Below are 19,918 nucleotides of genomic sequence, written 5' to 3' on the forward strand. Positions count from 1 at the left end.
TACTTGAATAAATGTAAAAAAATCTATAAAAAATAAAACCGTGACGTTGGTTATACTTTTTAGCACCGATAGGCTTACGTTTCGACAGGAAGGATTGATTGTTTGGAAATGTAAAATGAAAATTCTGTTGGGTTTTTAGTTGGAATTCCTCATTTTTACCACCAAGCACAATACAGATTACCAGATTATTTCTTTCAAATCAATGCACTTCAAATTTTAGTTAAAGGCCTCTGAATAATGCTACTGCCTGCCACCTTAACTGATTTTCAGACTTTTAATATCTGCGAAGTATACTTCATACAGTCAAAGACAGTCAGTTTTCAGCATAAATTTGCTTCAGCTGTTTTTCAGCTGATCCACACATACAATTAAAACTGGTTTTCCTTGTTTATACGGTTGAAGCTGCTACACGCACGCGCGTGGTAGTGTTAAAACCGTATAAAGACTTATAAATGGTTGTGATTGTTTGTGTGGATCAGCTGAAAAACAGCTGAAGCAAATTCATGCTGAAAATTGACTGCCTTTGACTGTATTGTTCTCTAAGTGAATCTACAAAATGAGGAAAAAAAAACATTTTTAAAAAATCGCCTGAATTAGCTTTATTTGTCAATGTCCCCGTGTTTAAAAAAATCTGAATGGCGTTATCGAGTCGTTCTAAAATTCCGGAATAAAATTCGAAATAATTCATGAGAATACGAAAAAATTGGAACAGAAACTTCTAAGTCATTTCTAATTGACCAATGAGCCGATCAATAGTCGAGAACGGGCGAAAATTTTAATCGCAGAAAACAGAGCCTATTATTGGTAAATTTATTTACCGAATTTACTAAAGTTACCGAAATTTACCAAATTTACGAAAATTACCGAATATTTACTGAATTTATCTAAACATAAATGCGGAAAATTTTCGTTAAATGTTAGAGAATTTGGTAAACAAATATACCAATAATAGGCCCTGTCAGAAACATTATGTCTGACTTTCGTAGTCTCTTCTCTATTGACGGTTTTTATATATCGAATTGTTTTCGAGACGGTATGTTTTACCGAAAAATTAATGGGCAAGTTTTCACCGCAATTCCAATTAATCCAAAGCATGAATTCCAAATCGAGGCGTTGATTTACCATATTGGCAATGTTACAAAGAAATTAAATTTGTCTGACAGTCTGACTCTTATGTATATCACTGTAATTTATGGAGAAATTTGTATACATTTTTGTACATTTTTATTGTAAAAATTGAAAATCACTTCTCCGAGGTAAGTGTTAATTGTATCATATGTTTTTTTAGCAATAGGTTGCCAAATATTAATCTCATTAATTTAAACTTACATTTAAGTTCTGCTTCGATGTGTACATATAAATGAGTGTAGATTTTTTGAACAGAGCCGAAGGTTCGGACGACTCAACTAAGCTTGAAAACCGTACAATCAACAATATAACAAAAACTTTGACCATAAACTAGGTAATGAACCCTCTGGATGCAGTTTGTGATCGCAAGCGACCGGATGCCGTCTGCGTAAGCAATTTAAAAAATGCTAAAAAGAGCGACAAGGGAGTTTTGGTTGAGCGTCCAGACGTAAAAATCTTCTTACCGTTCCGCTTCTACTTTTACCGACCGGAAGAGCTTTTCACACCGAACACTTACAATCGATTTTTAGTAGCACCTGGCGGTGATCATCTCATTTCATTAATCGACGAAATATCCTATGTAAGTCCGCCAGCGCCAATGATATCTCAAATACACGACATTCCACCAGAACAATTCTGTAACGGAGATAATCGACCACCAGATTGTGGCATGAATTGTATGTGCACTCACAAAGTTGATATTCCATTGAATGCGATTGTCGAAGTGGTTTTAGTTGATGAAGGTGAGTACGCTAGTTTTTGCCTTTCTTCCTATCTAATTAATCTAATTATGACTTTGTCTTCAATTTCAGTACAACAAACGAATTTAAGTCATCCGTTCCATATTCATGGAACCGGTTTTCATGTCATTGGCATGGGTCGTTCGCCGGATACTAACGTTAAGAAAATTAATTTGAAGCATGCTCTCGATTTGGATCGACGTGGTCTACTACACAGACAGTTCGGTCATCCACCATTAAAGGATACCATTGCAGTTCCCAATAATGGCTACGTTGTTGTACGGTTTCGAGCTGATAATCCCGGTAAGAAAGCGCTTAAACTCATTGTGATGGAACAATACCTTTCAATGTTTTTTTGTTTTCTTTCAGGATATTGGTTGTTCCATTGTCATTTCCAATTCCACATTCTCATTGGCATGAATTTAGTGTTTCACATAGGAACGCATGCTGATTTACCGCCAGTGCCACCAGGCTTCCCGAAATGTGGTCACCATTTACCACCCATAAAATACCATTAACGCAATTTATGAGCGATTGTTTACCGCCATAGATAGTGAAATTATTTTGTAAAAAGAAATTGACAATTGAATTTTGAATGGATGTAAGTCGGACTGCTATTTAATATAAAATGTGGGTCCATCGTGAATAGTGTCCCAGAACATTCAAATTTTAATGCTTAAAGGGTGCTTCAACACAGTTCGTTGAATGATAGAGAATTTTTTTTTTTATTTATTTGACAAATTATTTATGAATTTTTCTGTAAAAATATTTCGATGAAAAGGATGGAAATTAAGTTTGAATAAAAAAAATTAAAATCTAAAAGAGATCTTTCACATGCATCTTTAGGACTCAAACGTGGATTGCTGAGTTTTTATTGCACAGTACATTCATCAACGAATGACCGGGAGGAATCATACATAAAGAAAGAAGCTATTGATCTCCATAAACGGCCCCACCTGTTGGGTGGGTCAGATCCCTTGACTGTTTGTCTGAGCTTCTCAATAGTATTTTTATTGACAATGATTTATTGTTTTATTTCAATGAAATGTAATTTTGTATGTTGATTGCCACAAAAACGCATTAAGAAGAAGAACTACTAGAACGGTCTAATAAATCTCTCATTGATGATTTAATTCTGTTAAGTTTCACTGAAAATCTTCGAAACTATGTATATAAAATGCCCCGGTAAAAAATGACGTATGTTTTCAATAACATTTAAACTCGTGTCAATTCCGGCCCTCGCTTCGCTCTGGCCTCAAACTTCACACTCGTTAATTTTTGTTCTATTTATTCGGTTTTGTTCACAAGGCAAAGTCACATAACAAGAAAAATACTATTGAAATAGATACAAAAATTCTGTTAGCATCAGCTTGTTCGTTAGACTAACATAATCTATCTTAGAACCTAATCTCAGGAATTGATTCCATTCTCCACCAAACATTTTGTTTTTAAATCGGTTGAGAATTACTCCAGTTGTCGTGTTAACAAAAAGCAGAAGAGGCTTCTTCGAGAACTACTCCCAGATGGTTGAAACGATACCGTCCATTTTCGAATTTGACCTGAGGATTTCAATACTTCATCGACTAAAAAGAAGTTTTTGAAAATCGGTTGAACTTTGCTCCAGTTATAGTGTTAACAAAGAGCAGAAAAGGCTTCTTTCAAGAACTACCATTACATGGTTGAACCGATACCGCCCATTTTCGAATTTGACCTGAGGATTTCAATACTTCATCGACTAAAAAGAAGTTTTTGAAAATCGGTTGAACTTTGCTCCAGTTATAGTGTTAACAAAGAGCAGAAAAGGCTTCTTTCGAGAACTACCACCAGATGGTTGAACCGATACCACCCATTTTCGAACTTGACCTGAGGATTTCACTACTTCATCGACTAAAAAGAAGTTTTTGAAAATCGGTTGAACTTTGCTCCAGTTATAGTGTCAACAAAGAGCAGAAAAGGCTTCTTTCGAGAACTACCACCAGATGGTTGAACCAATACCGCCCATTTTCGAACTTGACCTGAGGATTTCAATACTTCGTCGATTAAAAAAAAGTTTTTGAAAATCGGTTGAGATCTACTCAAGTTATCGTGTTAACAAAGGGCACAAAATTTTGACATTTAACGTTTTTTCATCACATTTCCATACATTTTTAATCATAGTGAACGTGTTACGTACGGTGTATTTTCTTTTGTAAAACCCATGACTTACAGTCAAGGGAATAATCTTAGACAAGTACTCATAAACTCATAAACTAAGGCAACCTAAGTTAAAATTAGTTCATATGGATGATGCCTTGATACGTTCAGACCTTCCCCTTAACTTATATAATCTAGGCATCCATACGAGTTCAACGAGCTATCACACGTTAAGGTAGGTTAAGATTTGACCGAGATATTGAATCGTTAGTAAGTTAGTTCCTATGAAAAAATACGATTTCGTAACTCCTAAACGTTTCTCACGATTTTCCTGAAATATTGGTTATAGATCATTCTCGGGCCCTAGATGAAAATAGAATTTTTTTTAAAAATGGGTACGCAAGTGTTTTTGGGAGCTAGGACTTTCGGAAGTTTCCAAAAAATTGACCCAAAAAATTTTAGAAAGAAAAAAATGCGTCATTGTGGCAGATGTTGAAAAAATTTTTGGGTCAATTTCTTGTTGATACAACTTTTGTGTCGAGGTACAAAATGTGTCCCCTCAGCGATATCAGTTAATAAGACTGATGACCTATCACAATCAATTATAATTCACAAATGTCGTAAGAGCTACAGTTCTTTCAACAACGTGCAGCTACCTACTTTTTGCAAATGTTGTTGACAATGTCTTAATTGAAGCACGGCCCTTACCGGTAATAAATTGCCACAAAATTTTTAGTAGAAAAGGTATCGCAAAGCCTTGCGGAAAAGAATAGTAGACTGAAAGCTAACGAGCAATTCAAATTATCGATCCAACAATTCTCATATTGAGTCAGTACTAATCTTCGTACAAATAGCTTTTCGGCTGTACAGCAAGAATTTTGAAAGTCGAAAGGAATATGGGTATTAGCTAGCTAGCTTATTTTTGGGAATTTGAATTTTGAAAACTACGAAAAATTCTGAAAAAATTTCAGAAAAGAACAATTCGGAGCTTTTGGTATTTTGACAGAATTATTTGGAATTTTAAGAATTTAAATTCCAAAATAATTAGCCCTGGCAATTCGATCGACAATTACAACTGCTCGTGCGATTAAAATCGTAATACAATTACCTTTCATTTCTGCCGAAACGGTTCGTTGTATTGACATCAAAGCCATCAGAAGACATCAAACAAAACTATTTTTTAGTTGAAAAGTTTACTCGGAAATTGTTCATAAAATTCAAATTTGATGTTACTATCCTCACATGATTCAATGCTGTTTGACCTGTAAACCGTAAAGTAAGAAAATAAGTTTCAACCGAATACAAATAGATGGAAAGCCAACTTACTCCGAAGATAGTTTCAGCGGTATTGTGACATTTTCACGATCTCTGATTATCTCAATCGGCCTGATTGAACCAAAGAAATCGGTTATGAGGACTTTGTTCGGATCTCGCCGGAATAAGTCTTTTCTAACGCCAACAGTCGATATGCAGACTCGTTTTGGACAAACTTTCAACTGAACAAAAATTAGGAATAGAAACGAGGTGCACTTATTCAAGAAGTTATATCACTTACGAATTCCCCGATGGTTCTTTGACTCTCAGCATCAACGTTTTCCAAGAATTCTAAAGCATAGTACGTGTATCGATCGATTATGTACACACCGATAGCAGGGTCGACGTGGTGCTGGAAGATAATTTGAACGAAACGAAAATTTTCAGCGATTTTACACCAAACTCAAAGTTAATAATTTACCGATAGAGAGTCCTCCCCAACGAGACTGCTCGCCACAGCCAATATATTTGGTGAATAAAATTTCTCGTACATGGATGCTGCTTGGCATGTGTCGATCATGAAGAAAATTTCATTGTATCTGAAAGGCGAGGAAGCAACATGAAGTTGCGTTTTAGTGTGTGTCAGATCTAGATTTTACAAATCGTGGCCTACCTTCGTTTTTGCCACATCTGTTCAAAGGCATCGGCCAATTCCTGATTAGTAATTTCTTCGGAATCCTGAAATTTCAGAAAACCATCGCCTCCGTGTCCTGCAAATTAGGAGAATGAAACTTTTGTTTTCTCGAAACGAATGAAAACCGTTTACCCGTTAAGTAGATGAGAATGTTACTTCCCGGATCAGTCAGAAGCTTTTTAGATCGTGGAGTACTACTAGGAAAACGATTGGTCAACAAACGAACAAAGTTTTCCACCGTGACCTCATAGCCTCTATAATCCACCTCAACATCATCACCGTACACATTGATGTGTTGATTCGCATTGTTGAAAACGGTTGCGGGTCGTGGATTTCGAGGATTGCACGCCATATCGTCGGCTACCATCAATATTATTTGACTGTCGGGTATTCCCAAACGCTATTAGAGATACAGATCGGTTCAGCGGCATGATTTCTACACATAACGTGATTTTATACGTACCTTCACGGACCGGTAAATTGATAAGACATTTGCTACATGGCGATAATTAAACCAAAACCTTGATGTGTCTACTAGAACTGCCCAATTGTTTGAATGTGAACTGGAACTTTTGGCGAATTCATCGAAAACCTTTAATGATAGTTTTTGGTTGGAAGAAAATGGGCGTTATCGTAAATCGTAAGTGGTTACCTCCAAGTCATTAGCGGTCGCATTGTTCGACAGAATTACCAAAATTACGATGGAACAGACAAAACGTAACAGTTTCAACTCTGCAAACATTTTTTCAAGTTAATTTTTGTTTTATGTTTTCTTATTGCAAAGACATTTTGTAAACAATCATTCATAACCTCAACCACTTGACTTGTCACAAAATGTCACAAATTGCTCAAGTGAGCCATCTATCCGTCACTTGCGTTATTTTTCACCAGTTAAATAACATTTTTCACAAATAATCGCGCAATCGACAGTTTCGAATAAAGAAGTTTGTTCGATTTTAAAATTGACTTCGCCAAACACGGTGTGACTGAATTCAAAAGAAGTTTTCTTTTAGGTTATCCAAAAAATGAAACCTGTTCTGAATACTACGACCCCTAAGGAGTTCAAAACAGGCTTCCTTAGTTCTGGGCTAGATCCTTCCCCATGGTCGATTTTTAAAAAAGCGACATTTCCCATATCCCATACATTCTCAAGATTCTTCAGAAAATGATGAAATAAAATTGTTGCCAACCGGCGTTTTTTTATTTTTTATCGATAAACAACATTATTCTAAGCAAAAAATGGTTCTACGACATGTCTCTAAAAATTTTCATTTAAAAACTGTTTTAGGTGTATTTTTAGTGCGATTTGGTACATCGAATTAGCTTTATAAAAAAAAATTAAAAATTTTAGAGACACGTCGTAGAACCATTTTTTGCTTAGAATAATAATGTTTATTGATAAAAAATAAAAAAACGCCGGTAGGCAACAATTTTATTTCATCATTTTCTCAAGAATCTTGAGAATGTATGGGAAATGTCGCATTTTTAAAAATCGACCATGGGGAAGGATCTAGCCCAGAACTAAGGAAACCTGTTTTGAACTCCTTAGGTATCGTAGTATTCAGAACAGGTTTCATTTTTTGGGTAACCTAAAAGAAAACTACTTTTGAATTCAGTCACACCGTGAAACCACAACAAATTATAAACAAAGAATATTCCGATGAATATCACAGACAAAAAATCATAAATAAAAGTTCTGTGTTACATCGCGCTATATTCTGCTAGTTGATCAAGTAAATGTTGCCAAAACTTATCTTACCCTCACGGAATTTTGAAAACCGACACATTTTCTGTTTCGTAGTTTACTGGTTTTTTGTTAACTTTACATGTGTTTTTATATGGAGAAATCAGAAACTCAAGTAAAACACAGAAACAGAAAATGCGCCGGTTTTCAAAATTCCTTGTGTGTACTTACCATAACTTTAAAATCGATAGCAACCCACTCTGTAACAGTATGTTGGTGAAATGTTCATGAGGGTGTATACCCCGACAGCCGAAACATTTCTTTAATGTACTTACATTTATTGTGTAATTTTTTCTGAGATACACGAGACTGCACTCTCGTCTGATACATGTTGTAATTGTCATAGATACATGTGCAAATGTTGTGTACATCTTCTTTTCCTCTTTTTAGAGTTTGATATAGGTGATCTTCGCTACCCACGGTTGGTTTGAAACGAGATTAAATAGGGACCGCCGACCACCAATAATTTTTTTTTTCATATTTATAATGAGTGATGGACAAGAACATCACACAGGAAAAAATTAGCCCGAACCCCTGAGCCGTTTCTGAGAACCGGTGGATGCGCTACCACAAGCAGACAGACACAGCCTGATCACAAATTTTAATGGGGATCGGTAGAGGGAAAAATTCTAAGATATACTGTGTAAAAAATATTTCCTTCGATCATCTGCTCTCGGAGCAATAACTGTTGAAAGTCAAAATTTCACCATTTTCGAAGAGTGATATATCTTTGACAAAGTTTCAGCGCCAGCCAGTGCAAATTGATTCTAGACGCGGTTAATAAGCTCGTTCAAATGGCGAAAAAAAAAAATTGAAAATGTTCTTTTAAGTTACATTTTCAGAGAAGTTAATTTTTCCGCTACCCTTGGTGAAATTTGGCCACTTCTGTACCTTTCTGGCAGCCTTATTTCAAACTTATTTGCCCATAATATTATAGCCTAAGGAATAAGCTTTTCAATGATACCAAACATGCCATACTTGATCCACAACAAGTACTGATGATGATTCAGTTTTCAATCGAAGTCAGTCTACTCGGAAATCCGGAGCCCTCGAAAACGAAATTAGAGAGAAGAAATTGAATTAGATTTTACGGATTTTACCCTTAGTTTCTAAACTCCATTCTCCTATGTGAAATTAGACATAACGTTCATCATGTCAAAACTCAAAACCAGAAAAAATATAAAAAATCCTAAAGTCTAAAGTTAATGTGCTACTGTTAAAATATATCTAAGGATGCGTGGTCTGAGCATAAAAATGAGACATGATTTTATCCGTTCGTTGCAACAGACGAGTTATTCCATCGGAGGTACGATTTCAAAGTAAAAATGAAATCCTAATAAACGTATTGATTTATAATGCAATATTGAATACAATAACAAGACAAACCGAAAGCGCTCATATAACAAAAGTTTTTAATAAATTTCAAATTGAACTCTCTGGTAGAAGAGTTGCATGCATTTAAAATTATTCGATGTACGAATAAGCGAATATACCTATAAGATAAGGAACATAACGTTCTTTTGTTTGAATCTACTGCAAATTTATGGTTTTCCATTCACATAAGACAAGTTTGTTGGAGACGAACATTTTCAATTATATCCATTATAACCCCACCATATAATAAGCGTATATATCATGAAGAATGTACCAGCTACGGATAAAAGAATGCACACACGCTGATAGATTTTATTTATATTCACCGTTTTTATGGCATAATTCTATAATAACTGAAACTATACTTACCAATTAAAATTTGGAGATACTTACGATTCAAACTTAAAAGATTACGTTTGAATGATGTGTCTGGCCATGAATTTGTATTTGAAGCACTTTAGAAACGTCTAGGACAGACGCTGAGTGCGGATGGTAGTGAAAATTAATTTTTAGAGCGTAATTGGAAATGAGTTGAATGTTTTCTTCTGTAGAAAGTCCTTTCTCCCTAACACGAGCCTGTGTGTTGTACGCATACGATATGTTGCTAATACTAGCAGGAACCTAATTTTCAAAACAAGCCATTTGTACACTTCTTGCTAGACTTTCAGTGAGGCAACAGATAGTGTCTTTTCGGGTCTAACGAGTGGACTCGCATTTCCGTATCGAAATTTATTTACGAGTAAAAACTCGGAAGAAATAACTTCCGACTGTTGTTTCTAGTGAATGTACCGTAGTTTTGTGAGGACGGATCAATTTCTAATGTTCTATCATTCTAATACCAAAAAATATATAAAATGGATTTAATTTGATAGTCCAACCATGCAGTCGGCCCAACAGGAACACAACTTGTATATGTAGCTATCGGGGGTTCTTCGATTGAGATTCTTTGGGCAATACACAAAACGCCACGCAAGTATAAAACTATTTTTTATTCACTTATTGTACACAAGAGTGCTTCACTCCACACTCGTTTTAAAGCCTTCTCTAAAAATAAAAATTCGCAAAATAATACTGTACACATAACACACAAAATGCCCCTGCATTTTTCCCATTTTCATTGAACTTTACTACAGCTCCACTTGCATTTGGAGTCACTTTCGACAACACGCTCATCGAACAACAATCCGTTTTATCGTAGTCATTCACGTTTTATCACCGTCATAAATTGTAAATTACAAGTCCACTTATTTGCAAGTGTACTCCTCGATTCTTGAACTACACACATCACACTGTACATTACAACACCATTGAAAATTACATCGACACTGCCACGTTCGATTCAGTTGATGGGTGTTGTAACCTCGACCACAACACAACAGGTCACATCCGTTGACACCATTCACCGTTCGATTACAGTATCGTCCGTCCGTCCCTAAACTGCCCAGACTGTGGTCTTTTTCGCAGTAATTCGGTGATGGCTGCAAGTAAACGATTTCCATTCGTTTCGGTTTTTGTGGTTTTTTCGGCTTGGCGAGCGATCTACTTTTCCTATTGTAAAGGAAGAAATGATTAGCGCCCTGAACACTGACAAACTGATCGCCCATTCTTACTTTCTTATAATTAAACTCAGTCCGTTTTTATCATTTATGGGTTGTACATATCGTGCTCGGTTGTATTTTTTCATCAGGACGTCACCGATAGCCCGAAATGGCGGTAAACTTTTCCAGCAAGTTTTCATAGCACACGATCCAGACACACCATGGCATTTGCAATCAGTTCTTAGAAGGTTTTTAACAATCTGCGAAGAAATCAAAAAAATTGCTTGAATCACACAGTTTCAACGTTTATCGGAAATAAATTTTTATTTTTTAAATCGTAAGTTCTCTTTATAGTTCTTCATACGGACAAGATTCTATGAATCTAAGCCGATGATGGCTTGGGAAATACCCATCTGATTTGCATTTTCTTAAAATTGCTTTCAGTCTGCTCTTCCATCTTGTGTAACAGATTTATCTTATACGAAAAAAAAAATGTTCTCTCTACACTCCATCAAAACAGTCGATCGAATGTTACGTATGAAAGTCAATTTTTATATTCAATTTCAAATTTATTTCTTGTAGTTTTGCGCCCACAAATATGTTAACGAATCTATTGTTCTCTTTTCATGATGTTAAGCAAAGTGAAAAGCCGCGATGATATGTATCTGCTACTTCATGTTTTTTGTTGTTGACTGAGGTCTGATGAGAATGGATTTTTTATTCAAACAGAAAATGTGAATAAATTTATTGGCATCGTTTGTACGCGAACGAGCGACGATTTGTTTTGATGATTTTTAATTTGTTGGAAGTTGGAATAAAATAACACCGGGTCCTCAATCAATCGATAGGTCAAAATAAATTATTACCTTTCTTCCAGCACGATTATTGTGCAAGTTCATTAAACTTCTAGCATCACCTGTAAATGGATACAGAAATCATTTACTACTGTTACTGTTTACTACCCTCTGGATGGAAGGTATAAGAAATAACTTCAGAATAAACTACCTTCAATTTCACGTGCATCTAGAAATTTCCTGGCAAATTTCATGCCAAAATTTATATCAGCTGAACATCCACCCCATTTCCACGCTTGATTCTGTTCGTGATATGCCATTTTTTGCATTGAATCACAACCACATAATGAGATATTTCCACGTGCACAAGATGCTGTGATCGCGTGTACAGCACCTGCGCTTGATATTGCGTATGTGAAAGCTGCTTCACGTGAGCCTATGAGAAAAACAATAATTAATTTTTTATGCGAACTTTACTATAAGTACTTATAAATTCATCTGGTGATTTTACTACCTGCCCCATGTGAAAGTTGACCATTACATAGCAATTTACCTTCTGCAAAAATGATCAATTACAATGTGGACTATTTTTGGTTGTTTTCATTTTCTTATTTCGCATGAGGCAGGAAGTCAACCAGAATACATCGGATGCTGCTGCGTACTTCATCACTTCGGAAACAACTTTATGATACACACAAACTCACTTGTGTGTTGTGAGCAACTTCCTTTGGTAACTGTTTTCCGATACCTTAATACTTGTCGAAAAGACAGTAACCGAAACTTGTTGCTCAAAAACACTTTTCTGAGTTTGTCTTTATCACAAAATTTTTACCTCAGGTAATGAATTACTTTCGCACCATCCAATGTAACCTACTATTACTTAAGGTTACAGGATGAATACACATCGTATACCAATTATTTCATCGTTTAGACAAACAATGTTAATGAAAGCATCAAATCTTTAATCCAATGGTACCCCTTAACGTTTTGAATTATTTTCAAGAAGGATGGTGCCGTTAAATCTCTTAATGAAAGTATTTATGTTGAGGCTGATATCTAAATGTATGCATGTAGTATACACCCATGTAACCAACCATGAAGCCAGAGTATCTCATTTTGATGCTTTCTGGTAAGTACGTCGTTAGCGTATAGTTAAATGTTTTTAATGTAATTATGATGCATTAACATAACGACTGACGGAGTCAAGAAACCGACGACATATGTACAGCACAAAAAACCGAAATACTTTCGTTTGGGTTAAAATAAGCGCATGAAACTAAAGCACATAACGACCTATAACATACAAAAACATCTCAGTCCCTATTCTTCTTCGAGATGAATAATCGTTGTGTGGAATCGGTTTACATTGAGAGTATTATGCTATGCGGGAAAAAATATGGTTAAAAACGTATATATATATACGTATTATGCATTCGAGAAAATGTAATCTTATTATTGCGTGTGATGAATGTGTTACAACAGCATCAAAGACCATCACAAAAAAGAACTGTTTTAAATGGACTTCTCATCTTTCCACCTCATACTCATGTTCGTCGACTCTGACTTATTGCCGTAAGTTCTGCCTTTATTTTCGTTTTGTTTAACAAGCTTGTAGCAATTAATGTCGTTACCATTTAATAACATCGTGGCACTAAATATTAACTGGAAAAATTAGATTTATATACACACGTATCATCTCAATCGACATAAAAAAATACCATTATTATGAATAAGTTATGCATTTTTTACATGTTGATATACCAGGCCCAATGCGACGCACCTTTTGAATAGTTTTACAGTAGTTATAAACCAAAATTATGTCATTATATTACATCGAGTTGATCTTATCCAACCATCGGATGTTCATCATAATCTAATCAATTACGACGATTAATCGATTGTAAATTGATGTTTTTGTAGTTCTACAACAGCATCTCGATCTCGCATTGACCACAGTTTATATTTCCATTCTGTACCATCATTGATTGATGGAGTACATGCGGATGAAGTTTTGAACAGCATTTTTCAACCATTTGTGTGAGAGAAAACGGATGACAAATTATGTTGTTATATTATCATAAAGCTGTCGTTACTCGTCTGTTCAACATGAGTTTACATTGTTAGATAGTCATCTGAACATACTTTTATATTTGGCCACTGTTGTCGAATGAAATGAATTTAGAACCAAGAAAACGCTACAGAGACGTGATGTGTATGTATATGACATGAAGGTTTAGATATATGGTAGTTGTTTGCACGGAGTCCGTACTAGATACGGACTGACGTTTCATTAGGGGCAATGGTAAACCATTAAATGGTTCGTAAAATTCAAGAGACTTCGTGGACTTTCGACATATATGGGAAAACTGTCTAAATTTCCCGAATTTAGCATACTTACGAACTTTACGGACGATAATGGTTTACCCCTATTGAAATACTAAATTTTGATGAATATGTAAGGATCCTTATTTTCTCAGTTTTCTCACAACGTTTCCACAATTTATCTCGACCCTGACTGACTGCATACACAAAAACTTAAATCGAGTTGAGTAGACACAGTCACATAATCTAAAGTTCATATCGCTCTTCTTACAAGCGACTTAGATCTTAATCGAGCTTCGATGTTGAACTAGTGGCAAAAGCAACAGAAAATATTTTTTTCTTGAACGTTTATTAATCGATTGAAGGGACTGATAATAAATTGGTCAATATTCCACTTATGGTAAGCCGTTCTTCGTGTAATAAAATAATCTCAATTAAAGAAAAGTTTAATTCGTTTTTCGCAATGAGCCTTACAATAAATGCGTGCAGTGCATGTAATCAATAAACGTACAGTAACATAATCTTCAGATAATCACAAATAAATTTAATTATCCAGCAATACCTCCCACGTTTTTGTTCTGTTGCTGTTTGAAAAATAAAGTGAGTAAATGCTTTAGAGGTAACGGTTATTAATTATTTCAGTTCAGCAGTTAAGCTGGAAAACCTGAGCTAAGCGTAAAGTGGTCTGTATTATTGTTCTCGTTCCTTCATTATTATTTTTTTCTTGGAATAGCGTAAATATTTGCTCTATTTGTTGGTTCCTTTTAGTCTCATCGAGGGTATAGAAAACGAACACATCAATACACTATTTTCTAAAATAAATGGGTCATAGGCCAGTAGTTCATAGAGGTCAACACTCTTCTTCGAAATTTTTATTTTATGAGCGATGACCAAACACTTTGCGAATAAGAATATCGAAATACTTTGTCCGATTTAAACTGTTACCGGCTACGTGAGTGGCTTATTGTGCTTTTAAAAACAGTCAAAAGTCAACACCAATTTTATGGTAACTCGTAAAAATTACTTCAAAGCAAATTAAAGAGAAACATTTTGTTTTCAGTTAGGTGATGATGTGTTGCTTTTATATTATGAGACTCAATGAGCATTCACAAAAAAAAAGGTTGAACTTCGTTTTCCAGGTTTATATAGATATGAGAAAAATGTAATGCGAATGAGTTATCGGAAAAAGAACCAGTTCTTGAACGATCATATTAATTCAGTTAAAAGAAAAAAACCACTTAAAAATGTATTAAATATTTTTTATATATACCCTACGTCTTGCCATATAAGGTCAGAGTTTATATCGATAAAATTGATTTTTATTTTAGTTTTGTTTTAATGTACAAAAAAAAATCGTGATATATCAAGGAATATTATACATAACCAATATCATACATCTCTCTAAATGCCGACATAATCGAATCATAAATTTGAGAGTAGTTATATGCGGGATTTTTTTTTCTTTCTTTTGAGTGAACATGGGTTTGGTATGTATTATTGATCGCAAATAACATTTCTCAATAATTTATTTTCTACACCAAAATAATAAGTCTGTTAAATTTCAATTTGTTTCGATCACAGAACAACATTTCTTGGAATTGTTTTCGTTTAATAAGTTTTTTTTTAGTTGAATAAAGTGAAATAAACCGGTAACCGCACACAACAGAATGCGTCTACTTTCAGAGACGATGCTCACCATAAAAATGTTTTTTTTTCTCTCAAATTAATCTTCTTATCACATCAAACATAATGTATGTACCTACTTAAGGTGCACCTTTCTAAGCAAATTATATCTTTATTTTAACAACATGATTTACAATACCGCAACATGATTTATTGTCCAATTTCTTGTGCTGAAGAGCTAAATGATGCGCACAAAAAAAAAATATTCAACTCTGAATACTCGATGCGCTCATGCGCTGCATAGCGTTGTAAAATTGTGCCTTCTGTATATCTGCAAATTCTACTCGTCAGGTGCTAAATTTAACGCGTGAATATAAGCAACATGTATGCATACTACATGTACAATAAACAATTTGCAAGGAAATCTGCATGTATTCCGAATGTGTGTAGCAGCTACACCACAGAGTGTGTAATGGCGAGAACACCTCTCTACTTTTTCAAATATACATTTATGTGATTGTGTTTCCCTTCTGGTCATAACAAATTAGTCAATTTTATAATTTTATTATTTAATAGTGACTCAATAAATTAATCTTGAATGTCCACGACGAAAGAGATAAAGCGTGTTATTGGTTTATTGCTTTTTAAAGAAACAGGATGAAAATTGAATATAATTTTAATTTTCAAATAAAATATAAAACTTAATGGTAAATGTAGGTTATAATTCAAAAACTATGATTTATCTGTAAAATTACAATAAATATTCCAAAATGTTGGGACTGAATTCATAAAATTTATTTCGATTTTTTTCTTGTTGTATTGATCTGAGAAAAATGTTTATGCATGGAGTAGGTATAGGTAGGTTGAAAATGAAAAATTATCAAATTGGATTCGAGAATGAATTTATTGATGATTTGTTATTCTGGTTGGGTATCGTGTGTGGTGGTTACTATCAGGAAATCATGGTTTAATAAAAATGTCCGTGTGCGATGTTTGTGATATGTTAGTATAACACTACAATAAATTGCACATTTTATGTGAATTCCAATTTTAACGTTACGTTTCTGGGTTAATCGTTGTAAAATGTTTATACACGTAGGGAAGACAAGATTTAACAAGACAAATTATGTAAACAGTTAGTGAAAATCATGTCCCAACGTTCTCGAAGACGCTAATGAAAAATCTTTCTATTTGACAGATAATTAATCTCCAAAGCTTTCCACTTGAGTTACACATCTATTTGGAATATTTTCGCCATCGGAAACTATTCTAACCTAATCTGTAAGTCCAAAATTTGATTGCAATCATTAGCTAACCTCTCAATCTTATGAACAAGACGAATTACACCCTATTCGAATGGACAGCAACAGTTTTTGGTTTCATACATTGGACAAAAGTTGCCAAAGCTCAAAATTTTCAATTTTTTTTGAACAGATGACTGAAAATCATCCAAATTTACTTCAGAATGTCTATCAACTGCAAACATTCTTTGATTCACTTGCGTGATATTCCTAAATTTAATTTTCGTTCACAATTTCAGTTTTCACTTAATCTGAAAGTGTCTCAAAAGCTTTGAGTGACGAAAAATGTAAAAAATTGCGTAAGCTCGGGCCTTTGTGCATTTATTCTACGAAATTAGATAACGAATTTGGAATTCAAAAACACGCTTGTAATAGTATGTTGTGTTACAAGTATTGTAATGTTGATTTTTTCAGCACTAGACCCAAGTTTTCCTTACGAGCGGAGCGAGTAAGGAAAATTGGGTCGTGTGCTGAAAAAATCTCATTACAATACGTGTAACACATCATGCTTTGTGCCAACCGAGAATTGAAATAGACAAATGTACAAAAATTCAGAATTTTCATTATAAACAATCACTCTTCGAATTTGATCGATCACGTTGCTTTGCATTTTTTTAAAACGAATGCTGTAATAACTCATACGAATTTCATTTCAACACTGGTTTGAGTGTTGTAATAAGCCATGAAAACGGGTGTTGTAATTTTGGACATTTCAATCTAGTTATCGATATTGAAATCCGTCGTATTTCAATTCTCGGTGGCACAAAGTTACTTTACGTATTGGGTGAGAGTCAAGAGTCCGCCAATCTTCTGAAAACTATCCAAAGTGACTTTCCCAAAAACACGTTTACAAAAAGTCCAAACAAGCAGGTCGGCCTAAAAGTTCCACCAGAAAACACAAATTTAGTTACAACTTTACGACAGGAATTGAGCGCCAAGGAAGACGAATGTGAATTGTTGAAAGTTGAAGTCAGCTGGTAACGAATTATCCACGAAAGACGAACAATTGGCATCGATGAAAGAAGAAATTAGTAAATATAAAGAGGAAATATCAAGCCTCAAATTGATTGTTGCTCAGAAAGATGGTGCTATAAGCATTCTCAATGAATCGGTCAAGCATCACCGTCAAGTTCAACTACAAACCAAACGCGTAATGAAATGAAGTTCACGTTTAAGACGTGGTAATTGTCTTTACTTCACTTATGAGTGGTGTGATACAATTATTATTAAATACAATATGTGCTATAGTACGAATTATACAGATTAACTAAGTTTTGTTTGTTACTTCAGCTTTTTGATTAAATGATTAAATGTCCGAAAGAACAAACTTTAATTTAGATTAACTAAGCACGTAAGCGAGCGAGACGATTTTGAGAGATCAATTTGTTGTGCGGTGTTACTTCAAAACAGGACATACTCTACCATTCAAAAGTAATATTCGATCAAATATTCGACATCCAACAAATACATATACCACGCAACCATTTACATCGACAACCAATTTATTCAGCAACCCCATCCGACATTCTCACTGAATTAAATTTAACGTGGAATTTTAGCGTCGAAAATAATTGGCGTGAAGATTAAAAGATTAAAAATCTTGTTTACCTTTTATAGCTTTAATTTACTGACACCGTATTTAGCGGTGTAAATAATTGCGCTACTTAATTTTTCTGCACAAATAAATTTTTCCAATTTAAATTAATTTTTTATTCAATCTAAATGCAAAAAAAAATATCTTTTTTACTTGCATAGAAGTGAATCTATACTCGTTCAGCGATGATTCCATTTTTGTATAACACTTAATTTAGTTCGATAAATTATCATTTTGTCAGCACAATACAACTGCGCGTTGGCTTATAAACGAGAGGAGACGAACGTTTTATTTTTTCTTTACTAAAATCGAAGAGCTATAAATACATATAAATTGCATTCACTTCTAATTTTGATAAGATCTCGAATGTTGAACCCAAGAAATCAATTAGTTACACCAACCCACCGCATAAATTCATAAAAACTATGTAAAACTCACATCATATAAAAAGCTTAATACAAAACCGTACACGAATCACTTTCAACATTCTGTTTTCATGTCTTTCTGGCAATTTTTTTTATTTTAATTCACTTCTCGTGTGTCTTTTGCATAATTATTTTGGATTTAAATGAGCAAAAACAATGATAAACATGCAAACAATTTGCATTTACATATATTTAAATGACTCTATAAGTGATTGTACAATTTAAAAAAAAAATTATGGAGAAGTATTTTAAGGATATGAATTATAGGATATATAACCGGCAATATCAATTATAATTGTTTCATTCCGGACGACACGACGTTGTCTTAGGTTAGTATGTGCAACAGCGAATTGTTGTTGAAATGCTTTCCATTTCAGAAGTCATTGAATATTTCAAACTTAAGAACTTAGTGATTGAGACTAAAACTTTCGTAAAGCTCTGAAAAGTTTCTAGTTAGTCATAAACGTGTCATCTGTATCTAACACACCTGAGAGATAGAAAAATGAACTACACACGCACTACAATACAAGAATTGCGACCTTAGGACTGATAAATCACGTACTATATCTTCTTCAATTTTTTGTATTTTGTCGAGTAAGAATGAACTATATTACTTGTTACTTTTCTGAATCTAGACACTCGATCTCTCTCCTCTCTCCCTCTCGTTGAATTAATTATTTCTACGTAATTTGCAAATTTACAAATCATTAGTTACATAAATGAGCAGCATAACATGTGCAAAATCGCTTTTCACCAGTTTAAAGCTTTTACTAATACCCAAAGAGCCTCAATAATACCGAGACCAAAATTTTCACATTTTTTTAGCAATGTTATTTATACAGCAAAATATATATAAATATTTTCTGCTTGAATTCCTTGCGATTAATGTTCAATTTATTGTTATCCATTATACGGTCTTCATCATTTAACTTCTAATTGGATACAAAAGTATGATCATGAAACTTTTTGAAATTTATGTTTTCTTTGTGCATTATGGAAGAAAAACAAATAATTGTGAACTGAGATATTTATGATTTGTACAATAAATAATTTCAATTAAAATCGCATTTTTTTCGTTCGTCCTATTTGTATGCGCATATAAATCAACCGGAAGAGTTTCATTTTTAGACTCATGCGCAAGATTGGTGTCTATGTGGTTTTTTTGTCGGTTATTCATCGAGTATTTTTGAAGTTATAACATGAGCCCGATGTATTTACCGAAATACGTTTAATCGTTTAAAACCTATTTGAACT

General features: G+C 34.1%; 3 protein-coding genes across 5 annotated transcripts in view; 1 reads left to right on the forward strand and 2 right to left on the reverse strand.

Moving 5' to 3' along the window:
* The window catches only part of LOC119073256 (oxidoreductase OpS5), a 31,714-nt gene extending 29,040 nt beyond the window's left edge, over positions 1-2,674 (forward strand). The window contains exons 6-8 of one of the 2 annotated variants that reach the window (XM_037178629.1): positions 1,463-1,871; positions 1,941-2,171; positions 2,238-2,674. In XM_037178629.1, the coding sequence (XP_037034524.1) occupies positions 1,463-1,871; positions 1,941-2,171; positions 2,238-2,386 (789 nt within the window). In that variant the 3' untranslated portion in view covers positions 2,387-2,674. The remainder of the gene's footprint in view (positions 1-1,462; positions 1,872-1,940; positions 2,172-2,237) is intronic. The other variant, XM_037178630.1, reaches the window with a different exon arrangement.
* A 2,503-nt stretch (positions 2,675-5,177) lies between these two features.
* On the reverse strand, positions 5,178-6,774 carry LOC119073276 (putative GPI-anchor transamidase). The gene is made up of 8 exons (XM_037178658.1): positions 6,602-6,774; positions 6,413-6,541; positions 6,082-6,349; positions 5,929-6,025; positions 5,737-5,854; positions 5,557-5,667; positions 5,328-5,497; positions 5,178-5,263 (listed from the first exon to the last, which is right to left on the reverse strand). The coding sequence occupies exons 1-8, from the start codon at positions 6,689-6,691 to the stop codon at positions 5,182-5,184; spliced, it is 1,065 nt and encodes a 354-aa protein (XP_037034553.1). The 5' UTR covers positions 6,692-6,774; the 3' UTR covers positions 5,178-5,181.
* A 3,267-nt stretch (positions 6,775-10,041) lies between these two features.
* The window catches only part of LOC119073279 (protein Wnt-2), a 33,288-nt gene continuing 23,411 nt past the window's right edge, over positions 10,042-19,918 (reverse strand). For both annotated transcript variants that reach the window (XM_037178663.1, XM_037178662.1), the window contains exons 4-7: positions 11,611-11,835; positions 11,472-11,521; positions 10,678-10,865; positions 10,042-10,615 (exon numbers count right to left, since the gene is read on the reverse strand). In XM_037178663.1, the coding sequence (XP_037034558.1) occupies positions 10,312-10,615; positions 10,678-10,865; positions 11,472-11,521; positions 11,611-11,835 (767 nt within the window). In that variant the 3' untranslated portion in view covers positions 10,042-10,311. The remainder of the gene's footprint in view (positions 10,616-10,677; positions 10,866-11,471; positions 11,522-11,610; positions 11,836-19,918) is intronic.

This window comes from Bradysia coprophila, unplaced genomic scaffold (assembly GCF_014529535.1).
Source record: "Bradysia coprophila strain Holo2 unplaced genomic scaffold, BU_Bcop_v1 contig_138, whole genome shotgun sequence".
Taxonomy (NCBI): domain Eukaryota; kingdom Metazoa; phylum Arthropoda; class Insecta; order Diptera; family Sciaridae; genus Bradysia; species Bradysia coprophila.